The sequence below is a fragment of the Drosophila tropicalis genome, unplaced genomic scaffold, assembly GCF_018151085.1.
Source record: "Drosophila tropicalis isolate 14030-0801.00 unplaced genomic scaffold, ASM1815108v1 contig_463, whole genome shotgun sequence".
Classification (NCBI taxonomy): domain Eukaryota; kingdom Metazoa; phylum Arthropoda; class Insecta; order Diptera; family Drosophilidae; genus Drosophila; species Drosophila tropicalis.
In genome coordinates, this window is record NW_027172929.1 from 898,613 (window position 1) to 915,682 (window position 17,070).

Here is a 17,070-nt window from a genome sequence, read left to right on the forward strand (position 1 = left end):
GAAGAGGGAGAGTTGTAGCTTCTCTTGATATGAAATGTTAACACATTTTGAGTCTGCTAATACATTTTTGAGCCTGCTAATTAATCAGCTGTTTCATCTTTATCAGCTGTTTTTTGCTATCAGTTTTTTTTTGTGCCACAACTTTTTTTTATTGTGTAAAATTGTAAATGCGGAATTCCAAAATGCTTCATTAAATCTTGACCAAATGCAATGCAATATGAACGATGCAGGATATCCAGGCTACTACAGTGTCATTGGCAACCAGGTGAGAGACGAGAGAGAAGCTCAAAGAGAGAGAGCAAGAGATTTTGATTCTCCACGTCCATGCCGTGTATTGTTTTCCAACAGTTGCTACCACCGCACCACCCGCACCCGCCAGCTGCCGAGTTGCTATCGCTATCAACGCCTATTCATGCATTGGAGCCAGATACCAATTTCACCAATTTCTTTGACGATGACCAATCGGCGTTGAGCAGTTCTGTGGCTGCTGCAGCCACTGCGACGGGAGTAGCCGTTGGAGTCAGTGCAGCGGCAGCCGTTCCCTTTGTGCAAATTCATACTACGGATCTGCAGCTAGAGACGCAAGTGGGAAAGAGCTATCGTAATTTTCGGAGAAAAACTGCCGAAATAAAGTCAGAAGCCGAGCTTATAAAATCAGAGCAGGCAACTGATGCAGCAGCTAAAGAGCGACTTAATGCCACACCCACGCCACCCACACGTAACACTAGTTGCCCGAGTGTAGAAGGAAAGTCAACTGTGGTTGTAGGGGACGGCAGCACCTCGGATAACCGAGTCCTACACAGATGTCACAGTTGTCCTTACTTAACTCTGTGTCCAATGAAGATGCAGTCGCACATGGCCAATTGCTTTGGTGAACAGCCCAGTAAACAGTGTCCAGGTATGTACATGTCCATAGCATGCCACCAAGATGCAACTAAATATATTTATATCTTTCCAGGCTGCCAGAACATTTTTGTTAGCCAGGATGTTCTGCTTATGCATCTCAGCCTTGATCATCATTTGGAGGAACATGAGATTTCTGCACTGCTGAAGAAGTCATCGGTCCGGGAGCAGACCAAGAGTCGCATTTTCATTAAGAACGTTGCTTGCCTACAGGAGCCACCCCCCACCGCCGCCTCCGCCACCACAGGAGCAAAACTCTCTTCCGGATTTTTTACCCTTAATGCCACACAATGAAAATGCTGGTGCTGGAAGCAATATAATGGACTTACTCGATGATGTCACAGAACAAGTAACAGCTCCATCCAAACCCAGTCAGAAAATCTCTATTAAAAGTGTAGATGTTCTGAGAGAGCCAGCTCTGTTGCCCTTTGATTTTCAATTGCCACAAACGGAGCCAGCCATACTCACCGACAATAATCTTCTAGATGTGCAGGTAGTAGGTGTAGAACCGGAGAAACCACGTCAACCTAAGATCTATATTAGAAACGTGGACATTTTAAAAGAGCCAATGGTGCTACCATCAGCTCTGCCGGGCATGGGTTTCAATGGCACAGGTGTAACGGGGACTACCACTCCTGGAACAAATGGAGGAGTTGCCGGAGATGTATTCCACACGGATGCATTGTTAACACCAACTGGTCCGCTGCCGGGATTCGAACCAAGTTTGGCTCCTTTGGCCAATATGTGCAATGAGGCCTTTGCATTTGATGCGGTCTTAGGTTGCAATGGAGGTGTAACTGGCACCGCTGCTGGAATGGACACAAGTCGTTTTAGTGCCTTGGATTTGGATTTTGCTGTAGATTTCGATCATGGAGTGGCTCCATTGGTGACAGAGGCTACGCCGCCACCGTCATCGGTGATTCCGCCGCCTCCTCCACATCCCATTACATTAGAGCCACCGCCCGTTGAGTTGGGAAACTTTATACCGCCGGCTGCCAACAGCACCAACACCCAATCAAAGCAGAAGATTTTCATTAAGAACGTTGATATCCTTAAAGCACCGCAACGCGGCACACTTCACCTTCGTACCGTAGATGAGCTCAATCTGATGAATCGCAATGAAGTTGAGCATCTAATGGTACCCTTAATGGAACTACCAATTGATCAGCAGCAGCAGCAGCAACCACATCATCATCATCATCATCAGCAGCCGCAGCAGCATCATCATCACCACCAACAACAACAACATCAACAACAACACCAACAACATTCCCAGCAGCAGCAGACTATTCAAGAGCCGTCTGTAGCTGGGCAGACCTTGAGTGATTTTCAGCCTTCGCTAAGTAACAGTTGGCCCAGTGAAGAAGGCTATGATTTAGCTGAGGATTTGGACTGTTGGCGCTGGATGGAGGAACCACTGCAAGGAGCCAGTGGCCAGAGCCATGAGGAAGCTCCTGCATCTACACAGTTGGATCCATCAACCGAAGATCTATTGGTTAAAGATTTTGCTCAATTATATAACGGTGCACCTAATCCACCTCCTCCTCCTCCATCGTCATCGGTTCAGTTACCAACAGTAACACTCGACCAATTGTCATGCGGTGTAGGAGGTGTGGGAGTCGGAATCGGAGATGGAGGAGGTGGCGTACCTCCTCTTGTGCCCGTTACTGCCTCTGGCGGAACTATGATGACCTCGTCCAGTTCAAATTTAAGCAGCTTGCCGGTACCACCCTTGGTTCCCCTGGCCTCAGAGGCAACAGTTTCGATCACGGCAGAGAAGCCAGCCCGCATCTATGTGGCTAATAATTTATTACCCGCTGCCGTTGAGCCGCCATCGGGTGGCACATCCGTACGAGGACGTCCGTATGGTGCCAAGCAGGCCGGTGGTAATTTGGCCAAGCGACGTCCACCACCAGGTGCTCAACAAATACCAGAGGGCGGTAAATGTCAAGTCGAGGGTTGCATGTTTCGGTTCAAATCGCCTTCCACTCTCGAGTACCATGGTCGCTGTCATAATGGAGCCCTTGGTTCTGCCCAGCCCATGATTTGCCCCGAATGTCAGTCCAGTGAGTTTAGTAACTGGAATTGCTTGCACACCCATCTGTGGCGGACACATCAGATTGACATGGAGCTCTATTGTTGTCAATTGTGCAGCTTCAAGACGCCCATTTATTCGCGTCTAGTCAATACCCATGCAAAAATCCACTCCGAAGAGCGCAACTACAAGTGCGAACAATGTGGCAAGGGATTCAAGAATACCAAACAATTGAAAAATCATCGCCGACTTCATCGGACACAGGGCTTGGGCATGGGCAAACCACCAACGGCAGCACCGCCACCGCCGCCCATTATGAGTCCAAACAATCCACAAGAACAAGCTCTGACGGCCTTGTTGCATCGTTGCGAAGATTGTGGTGCTGCCTTCAAGCAGCGCAAGACCCTGCGCGAACATCTCTGCAAGGAGCGTAACGAGCAACCGCAATGCCAGACTTGCCAACGTCTCTTCAGTTCCAAGAGCAGTCTAAAGCTTCATATGCGTAGCCATCAGTCGATAAAACGCTTCAAGTGTGAGTCCTGCGAATATGAAGCTAGCGACCATAATGCCTTTCGGCGGCATTTGGGGACACATAAGGAACGCAAACGTTATGCCTGTCCACACTGCGATTTTCGAGCTATACAAAGCACAGCTTTTCGGGTAAGTCATTTGGGGCTATCTATCTATCTTATCTATCTCCAATAATATCTTATCATTCATTTTTCAGTTGCATCTTCAGAAACGTCATCCCGAAAAGGAATTGTCATCAATTATACACAAATGCGATGTGTGCAGCTTCTCTAGCATTAATCAAGGCCTGCTGCTGGTTCATCAGGCCAAGCATGAGGCCAATCAGCAATCCAGCAATCCAACAACAATTAACAATCGAAAATCTGTACCAGGTCACATATCATCAGCTGTGGCGGCAATCCCATCGCAAATCAAAGTGGAAAGCAGTTTACTGCTCGCACATTCCAGTACAAATGCCAAGGAGCAGTCGGCAGATGCAATTGGTGGACTAACTTTAATGGATCCCTTGCCGACTTCCTAAATTAATACATCTAAAAGCAACAACAGAAACAAAACAAAAATATCGTAACACAAAGTGCTGTCTATTGCAATGGACATAGAACATAGTTTTTACTTACAAATCTAGATATATGTACATACATACATATGTCAACTTTTACATACATATGTCAACTTTTATACCAAAACCAATCAATGTTAACGTTAATGATTAAGGCTTTTTTTTTTCTCCTTTGTCTTCTCTTTCAACTTTACACCATATACACACACATGGATATATCCTTTCTATATTTTTCTAACTAGTACTAACCACCTCCCCTTCCTCTTCCAAACACAAGTGTAAATAGATTTTAACTTTAAGAGATCAGCATATAAAAATATGTTTTTTGAAGCAGCTTTTGAAACTTCGGCTGGCATCGAAGATATTTTCTTTTCTTGATTAATTTAGAATTAAAAGTCATTTGTGGCTTGTCTTATTTGTTATTGTACATATGTATACGACGTTGGTGTTGTTATTAAAACCAAAAAAAAAAAAAAAAAATTAATAATAATAATCATTTGATTAAAAGAATGGGAGAATATTCCAAAGTTTCAAGTGTGTCATTTGGATTATCCGATCTAGTCCGACTAGTCTCTTAAGTCCTTACCACTTAAATCGATTGTAATGATGGTAAGTCCGAATGGCGTTTACTTTTTAAGGTCTTTATAATAGGAATAATGGGTCTATAACAGGCCTACCTTTTGCTTTGATTTGTCCCTCGTGGCATCCAATTCTAGTCAATATCCTTTCTGTATATGTATGCAGGGAAACAACTGTTGATTTTGTTTTTGTTTTATGACATATTTCATATTGTGTGTAAGCCTTTAATTTAAGGGAAACGTTTTGTGATTGGGTTTATACAAAATTTAATTACACTTGTTCTTTAGCTATTCATTTGTGTCGTTGTCTTTCCAAAACGTTAAAGTAACTCTTTCCGTTTTTTTTTTTTGTTTGTTTGTTTTTTGTTTTTCTTCTTTTTATTATGTTTTTCCATTATTGTGTTGTTGTTAAATATATTATTTATCAACATCGTCGATGCACAAGAATAGACTGGACTCGGATCTCGAGAGGCTTATCTTGGCCTAATAAATAAATCATTTTTGTATTTGTATATATAAAAAAAAAAAAAAAAGGAAAAGCTATTTGTTTTGTTAGAATTACATCTCATTAAATATACATTTAGAGTTATTTTATTTCTTTTTTTTTTTTTTTTTTTTTTTTTTTTTTTTGTTGAGTTTAAATTTAAAATTTTAGGCGAAATTTGACAAAAACAAGAATAAATAAAACCAAAAAAAAAAAAAAAAAAAACATATTCTTATTTAGCAGAACTCTTAGAGATAGGGAAAAATTTATATATATATGATTTATATATATGTATTTATAATATATTTAATTGGTAAAATCTAGAAGAGGAAGCATTTGATATGTTGTAAAAATGTTAAATTTTTATATATATATATATATATTTATATGCAAATTTATTTATATTAGATATACATACATATATATATATATATATTCATTTATATGGTTAGAAAAAAAAAGATTACATTTAATTTTTAAATAATTAATAACAATTAGATTTTTACTGGTTAAGAATTGTTGTTTGCCGTTGTTGGTTTTTGATTTTTTTCCAATTTCTTTGTAGTTTTTATTTTTGAATTTCATTTAATTGCTAATATTTATTTATTTGAGTTTGCTTTTGCGTTTGCTCTTTGCCCTTCTCTTCTCTTCATTTCGTATTACTTTTTGTTATATTTATTTTTAAATATTTGAATCTTGTTTCTGTGGTGGCACACACATTATGCAAGTCTTATATAAGATTATGTTTTTTTTGTTTGATTTTTGTTTTGTTTAATTTAATTGCATATTTGCCGAGTATTTTTTGTGGTTTCATATTCTTCGCATAATTTCAATGGGTTCTGTGTGAGTGAGTTTTGATGTTTAAATTTACAAAGCTTAAGAATTATTTAACAACATTGAATGTTTTAACGTTTTGTTTTCTGTTTTGTTCTATTTGTCATCGTGGTGTCGTATGTACAGTCAGAGGGCCAAAGGATCACTCGAACTCGAGGCAAAGTTCTGAGTGAATGAGTGAGTGGGTGGGTGGGTGAGTAAGTGGGTAGTCGGAGTCAACGGATAACTACTGCTAGCAGTACATACCTCCTCCTCCTCCTCCGCCTTCTCCTTCTCCTTCTCATCATCCTACTGGCCACTTCCCTTGCGTGCACTGAAAAACATACGCGCCACCTTGCCCAATGCCCCGACAATATCCCAGCGTTCCGTTTGCACATCCGTCGATGGATGCGTTTGGTAGTTTGGTAGTTGCTGCGGCAATGTTCCCTGCATTTGGCAATCGGCGGTGGCGCCATCTTCCAAAACCTAGGACGGTGTGGAATACCAACCGCTGGCCGGGCTACCCTTGTGATACAAATGGAAACTGGAGTGTGGGGCAAAGTATTGCGGTTGATCCAGATTGCTGTAGGTGACACCGCCCTCTGTTGTGGTGGTGGCATGGCCATGCGGATGCATTGTTGCTGTGTAGGCTTGCGGCTTCAGGGGTAACGATGTGGCAGCCACATCTCCAGTTGGTGTTGCATACTGTCCCCTCAATGGGTCGGCATATTCATAGCCACCACCACCACCGCCGCCTCCGCCATTTGTGGTCAGCACTGGAGCCGCCGAGGGAGGCACTTTGGCCGCATTGTTGCTATCGCGTGGCGACACCGAGGATGGCGGTGTCATGGCATTGTGATAGTCAATCGAACTGTGATAGCCACCATAGGTGGACACCAGATTGGTGAAGGCATCCGCCGAGGTCTTTTGCCCACCGCTTCCAGGATGTCCAGCGGCGGCAGCCGAATGCAGTTGTAGGTATTGATTTTCATAGGACGACTCACTGCCTGGTGGAGTGGGCAACGGGCCTGTCTGCTGTTCTCCATAGAAGACTCCCGGCCCTACGCCTGTGGGTGTCTGTCGTGCTGTGGCCCGGATGACACTCTCTCTATTGGCATAGAGCTGCCGGAGTAGAGCCGTTGCTGGCATTGGAGCAGGTTGTTGATACGGTGTACCTATCCATTGTATTGTGCTGCTCTTCTCATTGGGGTCATGTGGTTGTTGTTGTTGTTGCTGCTGCTGTTGTTGTTGTTGCTGGTGCTGCTGTTGTTGTTGTTGTTGCTGCTTAATCAGGGAATCGGCGCTAAAGTCAGTGCTTGGCGGATTATTACCAGTCACTGAACCTGGCGATGGCAAATGCTTGGACATTGCATGCTCTAGATCCTTGACTGCAGAATCTGCCGCCGAATTCGTTTGCTCCTCAACAATCGATGGCAGACGACTTCGTGGTGTTGCCCCACCATCACGTTGCTCCATGGCTGGTAACTTGGTCAATGGCTGTTGCTCGGCACTAATCTGCTCGGTCTGCTCTTCGGCCTGCTGGGCCGCCTTGCTCTTGCGTTTCCGCTTCGTTGTCGTGGAGCTTGTGGAGGTATTCGCTGGTGTTGGTGCCGGCACAGGAGTGGCCACAGTGGCTGGCAGTACTCCCACACCCGTGTCCACCTCTACGCCCAGTGGTGTTGGACTGTCTTTGATCAGCGAGAGATTATTCAGGCTACTGCCATGGGCCGACGTTGCACTACGCCCGCGACCACGATGTGAATGGCCTTCGGGATCGGTTTTGGGTGAACTTAGTTTCATATCACCAGCACTGAGATGTGGATTACCCTCGCCGGATGCATCACCGCTGGGTGAGCCACTGCTCTTGTCATTACCCAAGCCCTCTTCATGCTTAATGCTATCCACACTAGGTTCCAGTTGACAACAGTCTAGAATGAGGTTCTCGTTTTCGCGATTACTACAATGAAAAGACAAACAAATTATCTAATCTGTCCAATCAGAGATTACTGCAAATGCAATCCTCACCTAATCACATAGTTGACGCATATTATGTTCTGCTCATCGGCGTTTTTGGTACTACAGACGACTGTGGCACAGGTTTGTAGCCAAGTGTAGCCACCACTTTTGTTCATCAGACGATAATAGCCCGTCAAAACTTGACCCTTTTCGATTACTATAGAATCAAGAGAAACTCAGTAAGTCAATGAATTCCCTCCTTTGGAATTTCCAAAATATATGTACTTACGATCTGTGTGACTTTTGCGTAACCGATTGGCGTCTTCGGCATGGCACAGTGAATACAAGCTCTTGTTAACCAGATCCTCTGGTGCATAATCCAACAGATCAGAGACTCTGAAATACAATGAAATCCTATTGATTAGCCACAAGCCCAAAAGTATGCAATATGCAGTAGAAAAGACCTCCTTTGATCCTTGATCAAAAGCAAATTCGTTGCATACTTCAGGGGGGGTTTCTTTAGAACTCACCTGGGCTCACAGTGCGCCACACGTAAATCAAAATTGACACGTGTCACAAACATATCGCACTCCAAACGTATCTCATGCACCGAAGGCGGCGGCAGGGCAATGGCCAATGCCACCATGCCAAGCAGCGGAGGTTGGGACTTTCGTGTGTGGGAGAATGTATACTGAGGCCGTAGTTTGCATAGCAGGAGGACAACCTGTAAATGTTCCAAATGGGCGAAAGGTATATGGTTAAGCCGGTGGTCCACAAAGTGGTTACAGCTTACAAGGCTAAGACTGACTGCCATCATTTGCGTAAAGACACATTACACAAAGAACAAAAACACAAAAAAAAAAAAAAAAAAAAAAAAAAAATAAAAGATAAACTAAAGCTCAGCTCATGTCGTTGCAGCGGAAGTTGAGTGTTCTAAAGGGGCGGAATAATAGAATCTCTTTCAAAAGTTTTTCGATTATGATGAAGAACAATGTATGTATGAATGGATAATGCAGATACATAATTGTGATGTTGATGTTGTTCATAATGATGATTGATGTTTTTGCACTTTTATTCGATACTGATCAATCTAAAATCAGTTTTGTTTTTTCCTTTTTTAATATATCTTTTCAATTTTTCATATATACATACATATATATACATATGTACATATGTATGTATGTATAGTATTAATGGCCGAGATCGAAATTAAACGAATAACAAAATCGTTTAGTGAAAAAATAAATAAAATTAAACACAAAAATTAAAAAAAATTTGTTTTGACATTTATAATTTTGCCGTTTTAGTTAGTTTTTGAATAAAAATTTGAAATTTTGTTGTTCATTTTTGTAATTTTTTTTGTACTGATTTCAATTGATACGTACCGAATAGTTTGAGCCCGGATTCTTAAGATTTTTAGCATTGTTATTGTTACCATTGCAATTGCTGGTTGCATCGTTGGCCTGTAGATAAGCAGTGGATGGGATGGTAATACGTAATACATAATGAAGACTAAATGCTAATTGACAAAACCAAAGACACACACACACACACACACACACACACACACGCATACACTCACACAAAAGGTTAGTCCTACGACCCCAGACAGAAACCCGAGAAGAATTAAGACCAAGCTAAATAGTTAGAGTTCAGACTACAAACAAAAACAAAAAACAACAAAAATTATGAAATAAATAAAACATGAAATAAAAATAGATCTAGGTTTTTGGAAGGGGTCATTTCTACAAAACGTCGACTAGAAATTATGGCACTTTGGCTTAAGTTAATTGGCTTATTCAATGCTTACCCGATAGCCAGAAGATTTGAAATGGCAACCACGTTTGGTCAGTGTGGATTTCATTCTGACACAAAAGCTACGATCGTAGCCCTTGTAGCCAGCTGTCGATGCCTGTGTCATTGAGGCGGCAACTGCAATGAGAAGATTGACAAAGCAAGAGGGTTGGAATTTAGTTGGAGGAGTGTGTGATAGGTTGTCCGACAGTTAATCCGAGTGCAGATCTTTGTTTGCCCCTTCATTCCCATCTCAAATTGGACTCGGACTTGACTCACCGTCGGGATTGTTCGTACCGTGTGTGCCACTGCCATCGTCCGAGGCTCCCGATGTGGGTGAGGCCATGCCTGCAGCCCCACTGCCACTGCTGCCGCCACCGCCGCCGCCGCCACCACCAGCACCACCACCGCCAGTGCCGCTGGTCAGACTGAGACCCAATTGTTCGGCAATTTCTGAATGATCGGCCTGGTGGATATAATCGAATATGCTGCTGCCGGTCATCTCCACTTGCGACAAGCCCAAGTAGATGGACACCGTTTCCGATATATACAGGAAGCGTCCATCAGCGGCCACAGCCAAGGCGAAGCCATCGAGTGACTTTAAGAAAATGGAGAGAATCGAAACGAAATGAAATGTTAATGATATGCACAAGATGGCTGCGGGCTGCACCTCCCGATAGAGGTACGCCGCTCCCACTCCTCCTCTGACTACTTCTCACTCTTTCGCACTTATGCAACTGTCATTTACCTGCAGTATGTGGGTGCCCTGATGTTGTTCAAACAAATCAACGGCGGGACTACGTCGAATGGCTGCACCTGCAAATGAAGATTGGGAGAGAGAGAAAGAGAGAGAGAAACAATATGAATGAATGAATAAACATATGGAGAATGTACTGAAGAAATTCTTTCGACAATAACAACAAGAGAAAATGAAGTTTACAGTGAAATGGCAAGAAAGAAATTTCATTTACAGCTTTCTCTTATTAGCCTCTCACAAGGATTGCAATGAACTTGGCCAAAAGTTAGACTTTAAAATTGAATTCATGGCAACAAGGCGACTTCTATCGGGCTATCAGTAGCAATGCCGCCTTCCTCTTCCTGGCCTATTATCGCTATCCATGAGCCATAAGCCACGTCATGCTCCAGAGGCCGACGACAACTGCGACAATTGTATTGTCACGTCAAAAAGCATTCCAAGCAAGACGAGAATGACTTTAAGACCAAGGTGGAGACGGGGGCGGGGGGCGGTGGCGGTGTTGCCTTTTTAAAAGCCAAATGCACAGGGCAGAGCCAAAGCAACAGAAAATACTAAAATGAAGGTAGTCAAGGCACTAAAAAAATAATCCAAAATCAATGGGGCGTTATGTATACACACACACACACACATTTATGGAGTAAGAGGGAAGAGAGAGAGAGAGAAGTAACGCCTTCCATTCAATTGGATTATTATACAAAAAAAGAATAAGAAAGGAAGGAGGCAAACAAAAAAAAAACCCAACATACCTAAAGCCCAAAAGAGGCTAAGGCGGATGGATAGCCACAGCCAGCAACAAGCTGTGGGCAATAAAAAGCACTTCAATTTGACCCACAGCCACAAAAAAGGAAAAGCTAAAACGAGGGGTGGAGCATACATACATACATACATATGAGCATTACTTGAAGGTCATTAAAGCCCTGTGGCCCTCTCCACCATCCACCTTAGCCACATATGGCTCTGAAACGGAACCGGAAACTGTTTGCCAACTTAGCGCGTCCAGAAATCGCTGGGGATTTGAGAGAGAGAGAGAGAGAAGAGATGTGGGTAAAGTAAAGTAAAAATATGTGGACGGGCCAAAGCGATTTGCACTTGTGCGAATTATGACTCTTTGGTCAGTCGAACCATAATCGTAAAATTCTATAATTGAATTAAATAAATATGGTCAAATGGGCGCATCAGCTGAGAAAATATTGAATGCTTGGTTATATTTATTATGAACATTGCTTACATTGCGGTTCCCTTTCAATTGTCTTTGTTTGGCCAAGAGACCAAGAGAGATTGTGGGCGTGGGCATGGACGTGGGCAAGGGTCATCGCATTTCTTAAGGGTGGCTCGATGAGTGTGCCGAGTGGCACATCATGCACATCATTTATGACTTATTCATGTGTATTTCTGAGTTGATTGGAAGCACCTGAACAGAATGAATCTAAATTTTCAAACTCAGTTTTCTCAGTTTTCTTTTCTAGGACGTCCAATAAAGTGTTTCCAGGATGACAATTTGAAATCAATTTCGAAAACGCATTTTGTTGCATTGTCTGGTTTGAAACTTTCATTAACTAATTTGCATTTCTGTTCTGTGTGACTGTACTTGAGAGTTGTCATGTTGAAGTGTCGCCATATTGGCGGCCATATCTCAACCATCAAGGGGAAGTCCAGAATGCGCAGTTAGCCATAAAATGGGGGAAAAGGGGATTCAAACAAAAACTGAAAGCAGGAAACGCATCAACGGATTGTCAATTCCTTTTTCGAAAGGTCTCTTCAAACTACATACTTCAAAATAAGTGAAATCAGAAACATTTGTTTCTAAAATAAATATGCGTACACACCTAAAACCACGAAAAAACCAAAACCAAAACAAATTTATTGGTTTTTATGATAATTTTGTTTGTGTTTTTTTTCTTTCTCGGTTTTTGGTGGGGCCCATATTTGCATAAAATGTCACTATTAAAAGCAATTTATTTTTATTTGTTGCGCATGCGCAGCCATTTTGAATTTTGTCTGGCGTCACTTAAAAAAAACAAAAAACAAAAAAAAAGGTTTCAATATACAATATTTTATTGTCATTGAGTTGGAATTGGAATTGAAATTGGTAATGGAATTCCGCAAGGCCTTTGCTTTTGGGACTTATGTATAAGGAAAACTTTCTCCACTTTGCTTTTTTTTCGTCTACTTACTTTTCAGTTTACTGCTACTGGATGCCTCACGGGTCCATGGCGGATCACCGTGTCCGGAAAAGTCTCTCAATTTCAAATAGCTTATGGTCAGTCTTATTATGGAAGCCTTATCCAATTGGCTGGTTATAGCAGCCGGCAATGGCAACATTTTGGCCAGCTCATAGAATTCATAATTCTCCTTGCCACGCCTCGAACGAGCCGCATCCCTAGACTTTTCTTTGCGTAGCTCCAGGATGCTAAAAAAGAAAAAGAAGAACACAGATCAGAGATGGTAATGAAATATTATGATATTCTTCTCTTTTTTTTTTTTTTTTTTTTTTTTGGTATTTACCAAACAAAAGCGTCAAAGCAATAAATTTGTATGTACATAAGTAGACACTGACGAATTGAGCTTCATTTGAGATAGAGGAGGATGATGAGGAGGAGAAGGAAGAGGAGGAGGATGATCTTCTCACCTGTCCCTTAAAGGTTTTACAAGAAACTATCTCAAGGTATAATACCCACGCTATGACCACCACCACTTCTCCCCCCTCCCCCTCTTTGCACACTCACTACTCTTTTGTGATGGAATGGTGTCAGGTTAGGCTAACTAATTGCTTAACATTTGTCAAGTCTTTCAACAGCTCAGCCAATTGTTCCAATCTTTGGACAGTTTTTCTTTTACAACAAATATAGTACAACTAAAAATTGCCGTACTTAAAAGATTTTTCTTTGTATGCCGAGTTTTCCAAAAAAAAAAAAAAAAAGACGTGAATAAAGTTTCGTCTTGGTTGATATTTTCATTATTTGTTAAGAAGACACACACACATAGACAGAATGGATATGGAATGAGAAAGAACTAAAAGAAAGAAAGAAGATCTACATCTATCTATGTATGGATCTCTTCTCTGTGTGCCACTGGCTTCTCAGTTTTGTCAGTTCGTTTATATGAAAATGCCGCCTGCCTTTCCTGGCATTGCCTTTTAGCCTTTTTAACTGATGCGCATCTTCAGAGTGTTGTTGCCGCAGCAGCTTTATTTCCCTTAAATGCACAAACTTTTCATTCACAAAACTTGCTGCAATGTGCGGCGGCATAAGTCGCATTATGGCTTTACCTTTTTTTCCCTTACATTTGCTGCTATCAGATTGTTGGCATCTGGCAATGGAGATGGAGTTGGAGTTGGATATGAAAACGCAGACGCAGACGTTGTTGTCATCGTCGACGATGATCTTAGCCAGAAACTGCGGCTTGAGGCCTTCATAATTTAACTTTGTTGTCATCGCGTTTCGTTGTTTGTAGTGAAATTTTGTTCGCTACTCTGACAACGTACAACATCTTAGTTAATATCCCAAAACCCTCTGATGTTTCAAGTTCTAAGCCCAGTCCTAATCCTATCAAATGTTTCTTTTATTCTAGTTGCCCATTCCAATCATATGTATTATATATAGTTTTGGATCATCTTGAATTTAGATGTAGGGCATTAACGCTATCAATTTGGTCAGACGGCTTCTTCATTTCACTTCAGTTGAGTTCAGTTCAGTTGGCTGTTGCTTTCTTCATTTTCAACAGTTTGTGGTCTTTTAAATTTATTTTAATGGTCTCTACAGGACAGGGGCATCTGGGTAAATGTGCTCATCACACCGATCTTCAAGCTATTCTACGTTTTTTTCTTATCTTTTTTTTTTTTTTTTTTTTTGGTATAACTTTATTCAACTGAAGCGGGATCAGCGGCGGCTTCTTCTTAGTAGCGAACTGAGCTTAGCTGAGACTTGACAGACAGACGGATGGACGGACTGACTGACTTGGCTTGGCTCTCTCATCTCTCTGTGTGTGAGATTTTAATCTTGTTGGGGGCCGTCGGCCATAAAAATATTTTTGATAATTAAAATGAAACCGACGTAAAAACGAAAGAAACAAAAAAGCCAACAAGAAACCCGTACAACATGCGTCTGCCACGGGCCAAGCTAGTTTCCACTTGCTTTTTGGTTTTTACAACGAGCATACAACAAATTTTTAATTAGTTGTCTTGAAATTGTGTCTTAAATGATTTCCTAATAAAAAAAAAAAAAAACAGTACATACATACATCCATATGTATGTGTGTGTGTGTGTGTGTGTGCATGTTGATATGGTTCAAAAAACCCATGTAAAATGTGCAAAAGCAAATAAATTTGCTCAACAATTTGCCACACGTAGTGCAAATTAAATTTCCTGACAAGACCGACGACAAACGACAGACAAAGGGAACATCAATCTTTGCATCATCAATATCAACTCAAATGTCATTCAAATTAGCCTAGCAAAAAGGTGGAAAATTCTTGATCAGAATATCCTCCCTCTCTCTCTCTCTCTCTCCTGCAGTAATTTGTCAACATGAGAATACAATAACAAACCAAAATAAAAAAACAACATTAAAAAAAAAAAAAAAAAAGGTGTTGCCTTGATAAATGATGTTTGCCCTCTTTTTAATTTCGCACAAACCTAAAAAATAAATGGCCAGGATAGCGACTAACAGGCGTATAAATTGCATGTCATTAGCAAAAATTACCGTATATGAGGAATTGATGACCAAGACATCATCTAAGAGAATTACTGGCCTGCAGATCTTGAATGGAAATGTGGAAAGCTTCTTTTATTCATCTTATTTCCACTCGAATGCCTGGGAATGGCAAATATTTTAGCTACTTAATGAAGGAATTAGGAAAAACTCTTTTATGTTGCCATACACATTAAGCGGATTACATGCGGTTTTCTTTCTTTATCAATCTCAATCGAACGATTTTCGCCAATCTGGCATGAAGTCATGACGAAAATAAAGGAAGAAAGAAAAAGTGCAGCACCTTTCCTTTCTATTTTTTCGTGTTTGCCCTTCTTGAGGTCGATGAAAACCTTTCTAAACACACACACACACACACAAGAACAACTGTCAACAGCATTGGATAAGGGAGCAGGGACATCAGGGACATTGTTTATGGCCTGACACAAGTACCGTTATTGCTTTATCAGTATTTTGTTGTCGATAACTATAAGAAAGCAACGGCACCGACAACGACAACAAAAAACAAAAACAGCATGAGTCCAAGGACTCTGCCAGTTGACCAATGTTATATGTGATTCCTGGAAAGACACAAGAAACCTTTCCAATCAGAATTGGCCAAAAGTGTCAAAAGTGAAATTTCAATTATTATGTTCATAATTTCTTGGTAAAGTCATAAACCGAACAGATACAAATGATATCCCATCTCTGGGAGTTTACCCAACAGAAAGTTCTTATTAAAGTCTAATTGTAAGGACATCAACTATAAATGCCAAGGATAACCACTAGATCAAGATAATTGGTCTATTTCATTTACATTAGTTTCTAGTTTTAAGCTTTTGATGAGTTCTATTACAAAGCACTTTAAGTTAAAGCGAACTTTTTGGACAGAGTCCTTTGGACAACTTCGCAGTGATCAATTCGTGAAAAGAAAAGCAAGTAAAATAGATAGAGATTATAACTAACCCAGGTTCGATGGGTTGCTGTTGGGCATGCATTCCGGGTCCGCCTGGTTGATGTTGATTGGGCATTTTGTTATATGGCGGCATGGCGCACAGATCCTGTGTGGGCACCATCCAACTGTGTGTGAAGGGCACCGTTGGCATGCCCAATGAGCCCATGGTGGCAGCCATATGACTGCCAGGATGTCCGGGCGTTGGTTGACGCTGATAGCCGGCATAATCCATTGCCACGGCAGCCTGATAGGGCAACATTTTGAGGATATTGCCAAATGTTTCAAGTAGTTTGTTTCACTTAAACACTAGTTTATTGAATTAGGCTAACACTGGCACATTTTTCCCATGAATCCTTTGTAGACGTTGAGTATACACATATGTATTTGTAGATAGTAAGTAGGTTGATTGCACTTGGTATATGTATGTATATTTTGGGGGGCAAAAGGAAAACTTTGGTTATTTCTATTGCCTGATTTGCTTTTTGTTTTGGTCCACTTTGGAGGTCAATGACGATCCGTAAACACTTACACACACTTACACATACACACTCTAATAATGCACCGTAAAAAAAACAAACAAACAAACGGAAAAATTCACCAACATACGTTTTGTACGTGTCAGTGGCTGTCTTCAATTATCCTTTGCATCACGCACGCACGAAACGACACAAAACTAACGTCAAGTCCTTCGATTGGCATTCAAATTTTAGCGCGAAGCGTCCAGTTAATTTTTTTTTTTTTTTTGGGTATCAGACGAGACTTGAACTTCGGACGTATGGGTGTTTTGCCGTAATTGGCCACGCACCAGACACACCGAAACAGAACAGAACAGGACAGAAGCCGAAGTAGATGTAGAAGGGCAAACCGGGCAATGGCAAACGTTTAATGGGGAAGGAATACGGCACACATACAGATGATACTACGGCGTAACCGGCGTACGTGAAAACTGCAGTTGATGACGATGACGACGACGACAGCGACTGAAGCGATGAAGAAGAATACTACAATACTACTCT

General features: G+C 41.4%; 2 protein-coding genes across 6 annotated transcripts in view; one reads left to right on the top strand and one right to left on the bottom strand.

Moving 5' to 3' along the window:
• The first annotated feature begins 94 nt into the window (after positions 1 to 94).
• Positions 95 to 4,388, top strand: LOC137574836 (uncharacterized). The gene is made up of 5 exons (XM_068287279.1): positions 95 to 265; positions 349 to 898; positions 959 to 1,120; positions 1,161 to 3,598; positions 3,666 to 4,388. Exons 1-5 carry the CDS (start codon positions 206 to 208, stop codon positions 3,987 to 3,989), a joined length of 3,534 nt encoding a protein of 1,177 aa, XP_068143380.1. The 5' UTR covers positions 95 to 205; the 3' UTR covers positions 3,990 to 4,388.
• Positions 4,389 to 5,617: 1,229 nt separating this feature from the next.
• The window catches only part of trh (trachealess), a 28,263-nt gene continuing 16,810 nt past the window's right edge, over positions 5,618 to 17,070 (bottom strand). The window contains exons 1-10 of one of the 5 annotated variants that reach the window (XM_068286818.1): positions 16,066 to 16,313; positions 12,585 to 12,820; positions 10,402 to 10,469; positions 9,951 to 10,251; positions 9,670 to 9,791; positions 9,245 to 9,322; positions 8,390 to 8,583; positions 8,149 to 8,255; positions 7,929 to 8,076; positions 5,618 to 7,860 (exon numbers count right to left, since the gene is read on the bottom strand). In XM_068286818.1, the coding sequence (XP_068142919.1) occupies positions 6,390 to 7,860; positions 7,929 to 8,076; positions 8,149 to 8,255; positions 8,390 to 8,583; positions 9,245 to 9,322; positions 9,670 to 9,791; positions 9,951 to 10,251; positions 10,402 to 10,469; positions 12,585 to 12,820; positions 16,066 to 16,313 (2,973 nt within the window). In that variant the 3' untranslated portion in view covers positions 5,618 to 6,389. Of the gene's footprint in view, positions 7,861 to 7,928; positions 8,077 to 8,148; positions 8,256 to 8,389; positions 8,584 to 9,244; positions 9,323 to 9,669; positions 9,792 to 9,932; positions 10,252 to 10,401; positions 10,470 to 12,584; positions 12,821 to 16,065; positions 16,314 to 17,070 lie in introns of those variants that run through there. The other 4 variants (XM_068286817.1, XM_068286816.1, XM_068286815.1 and 1 more) reach the window with 4 other exon arrangements.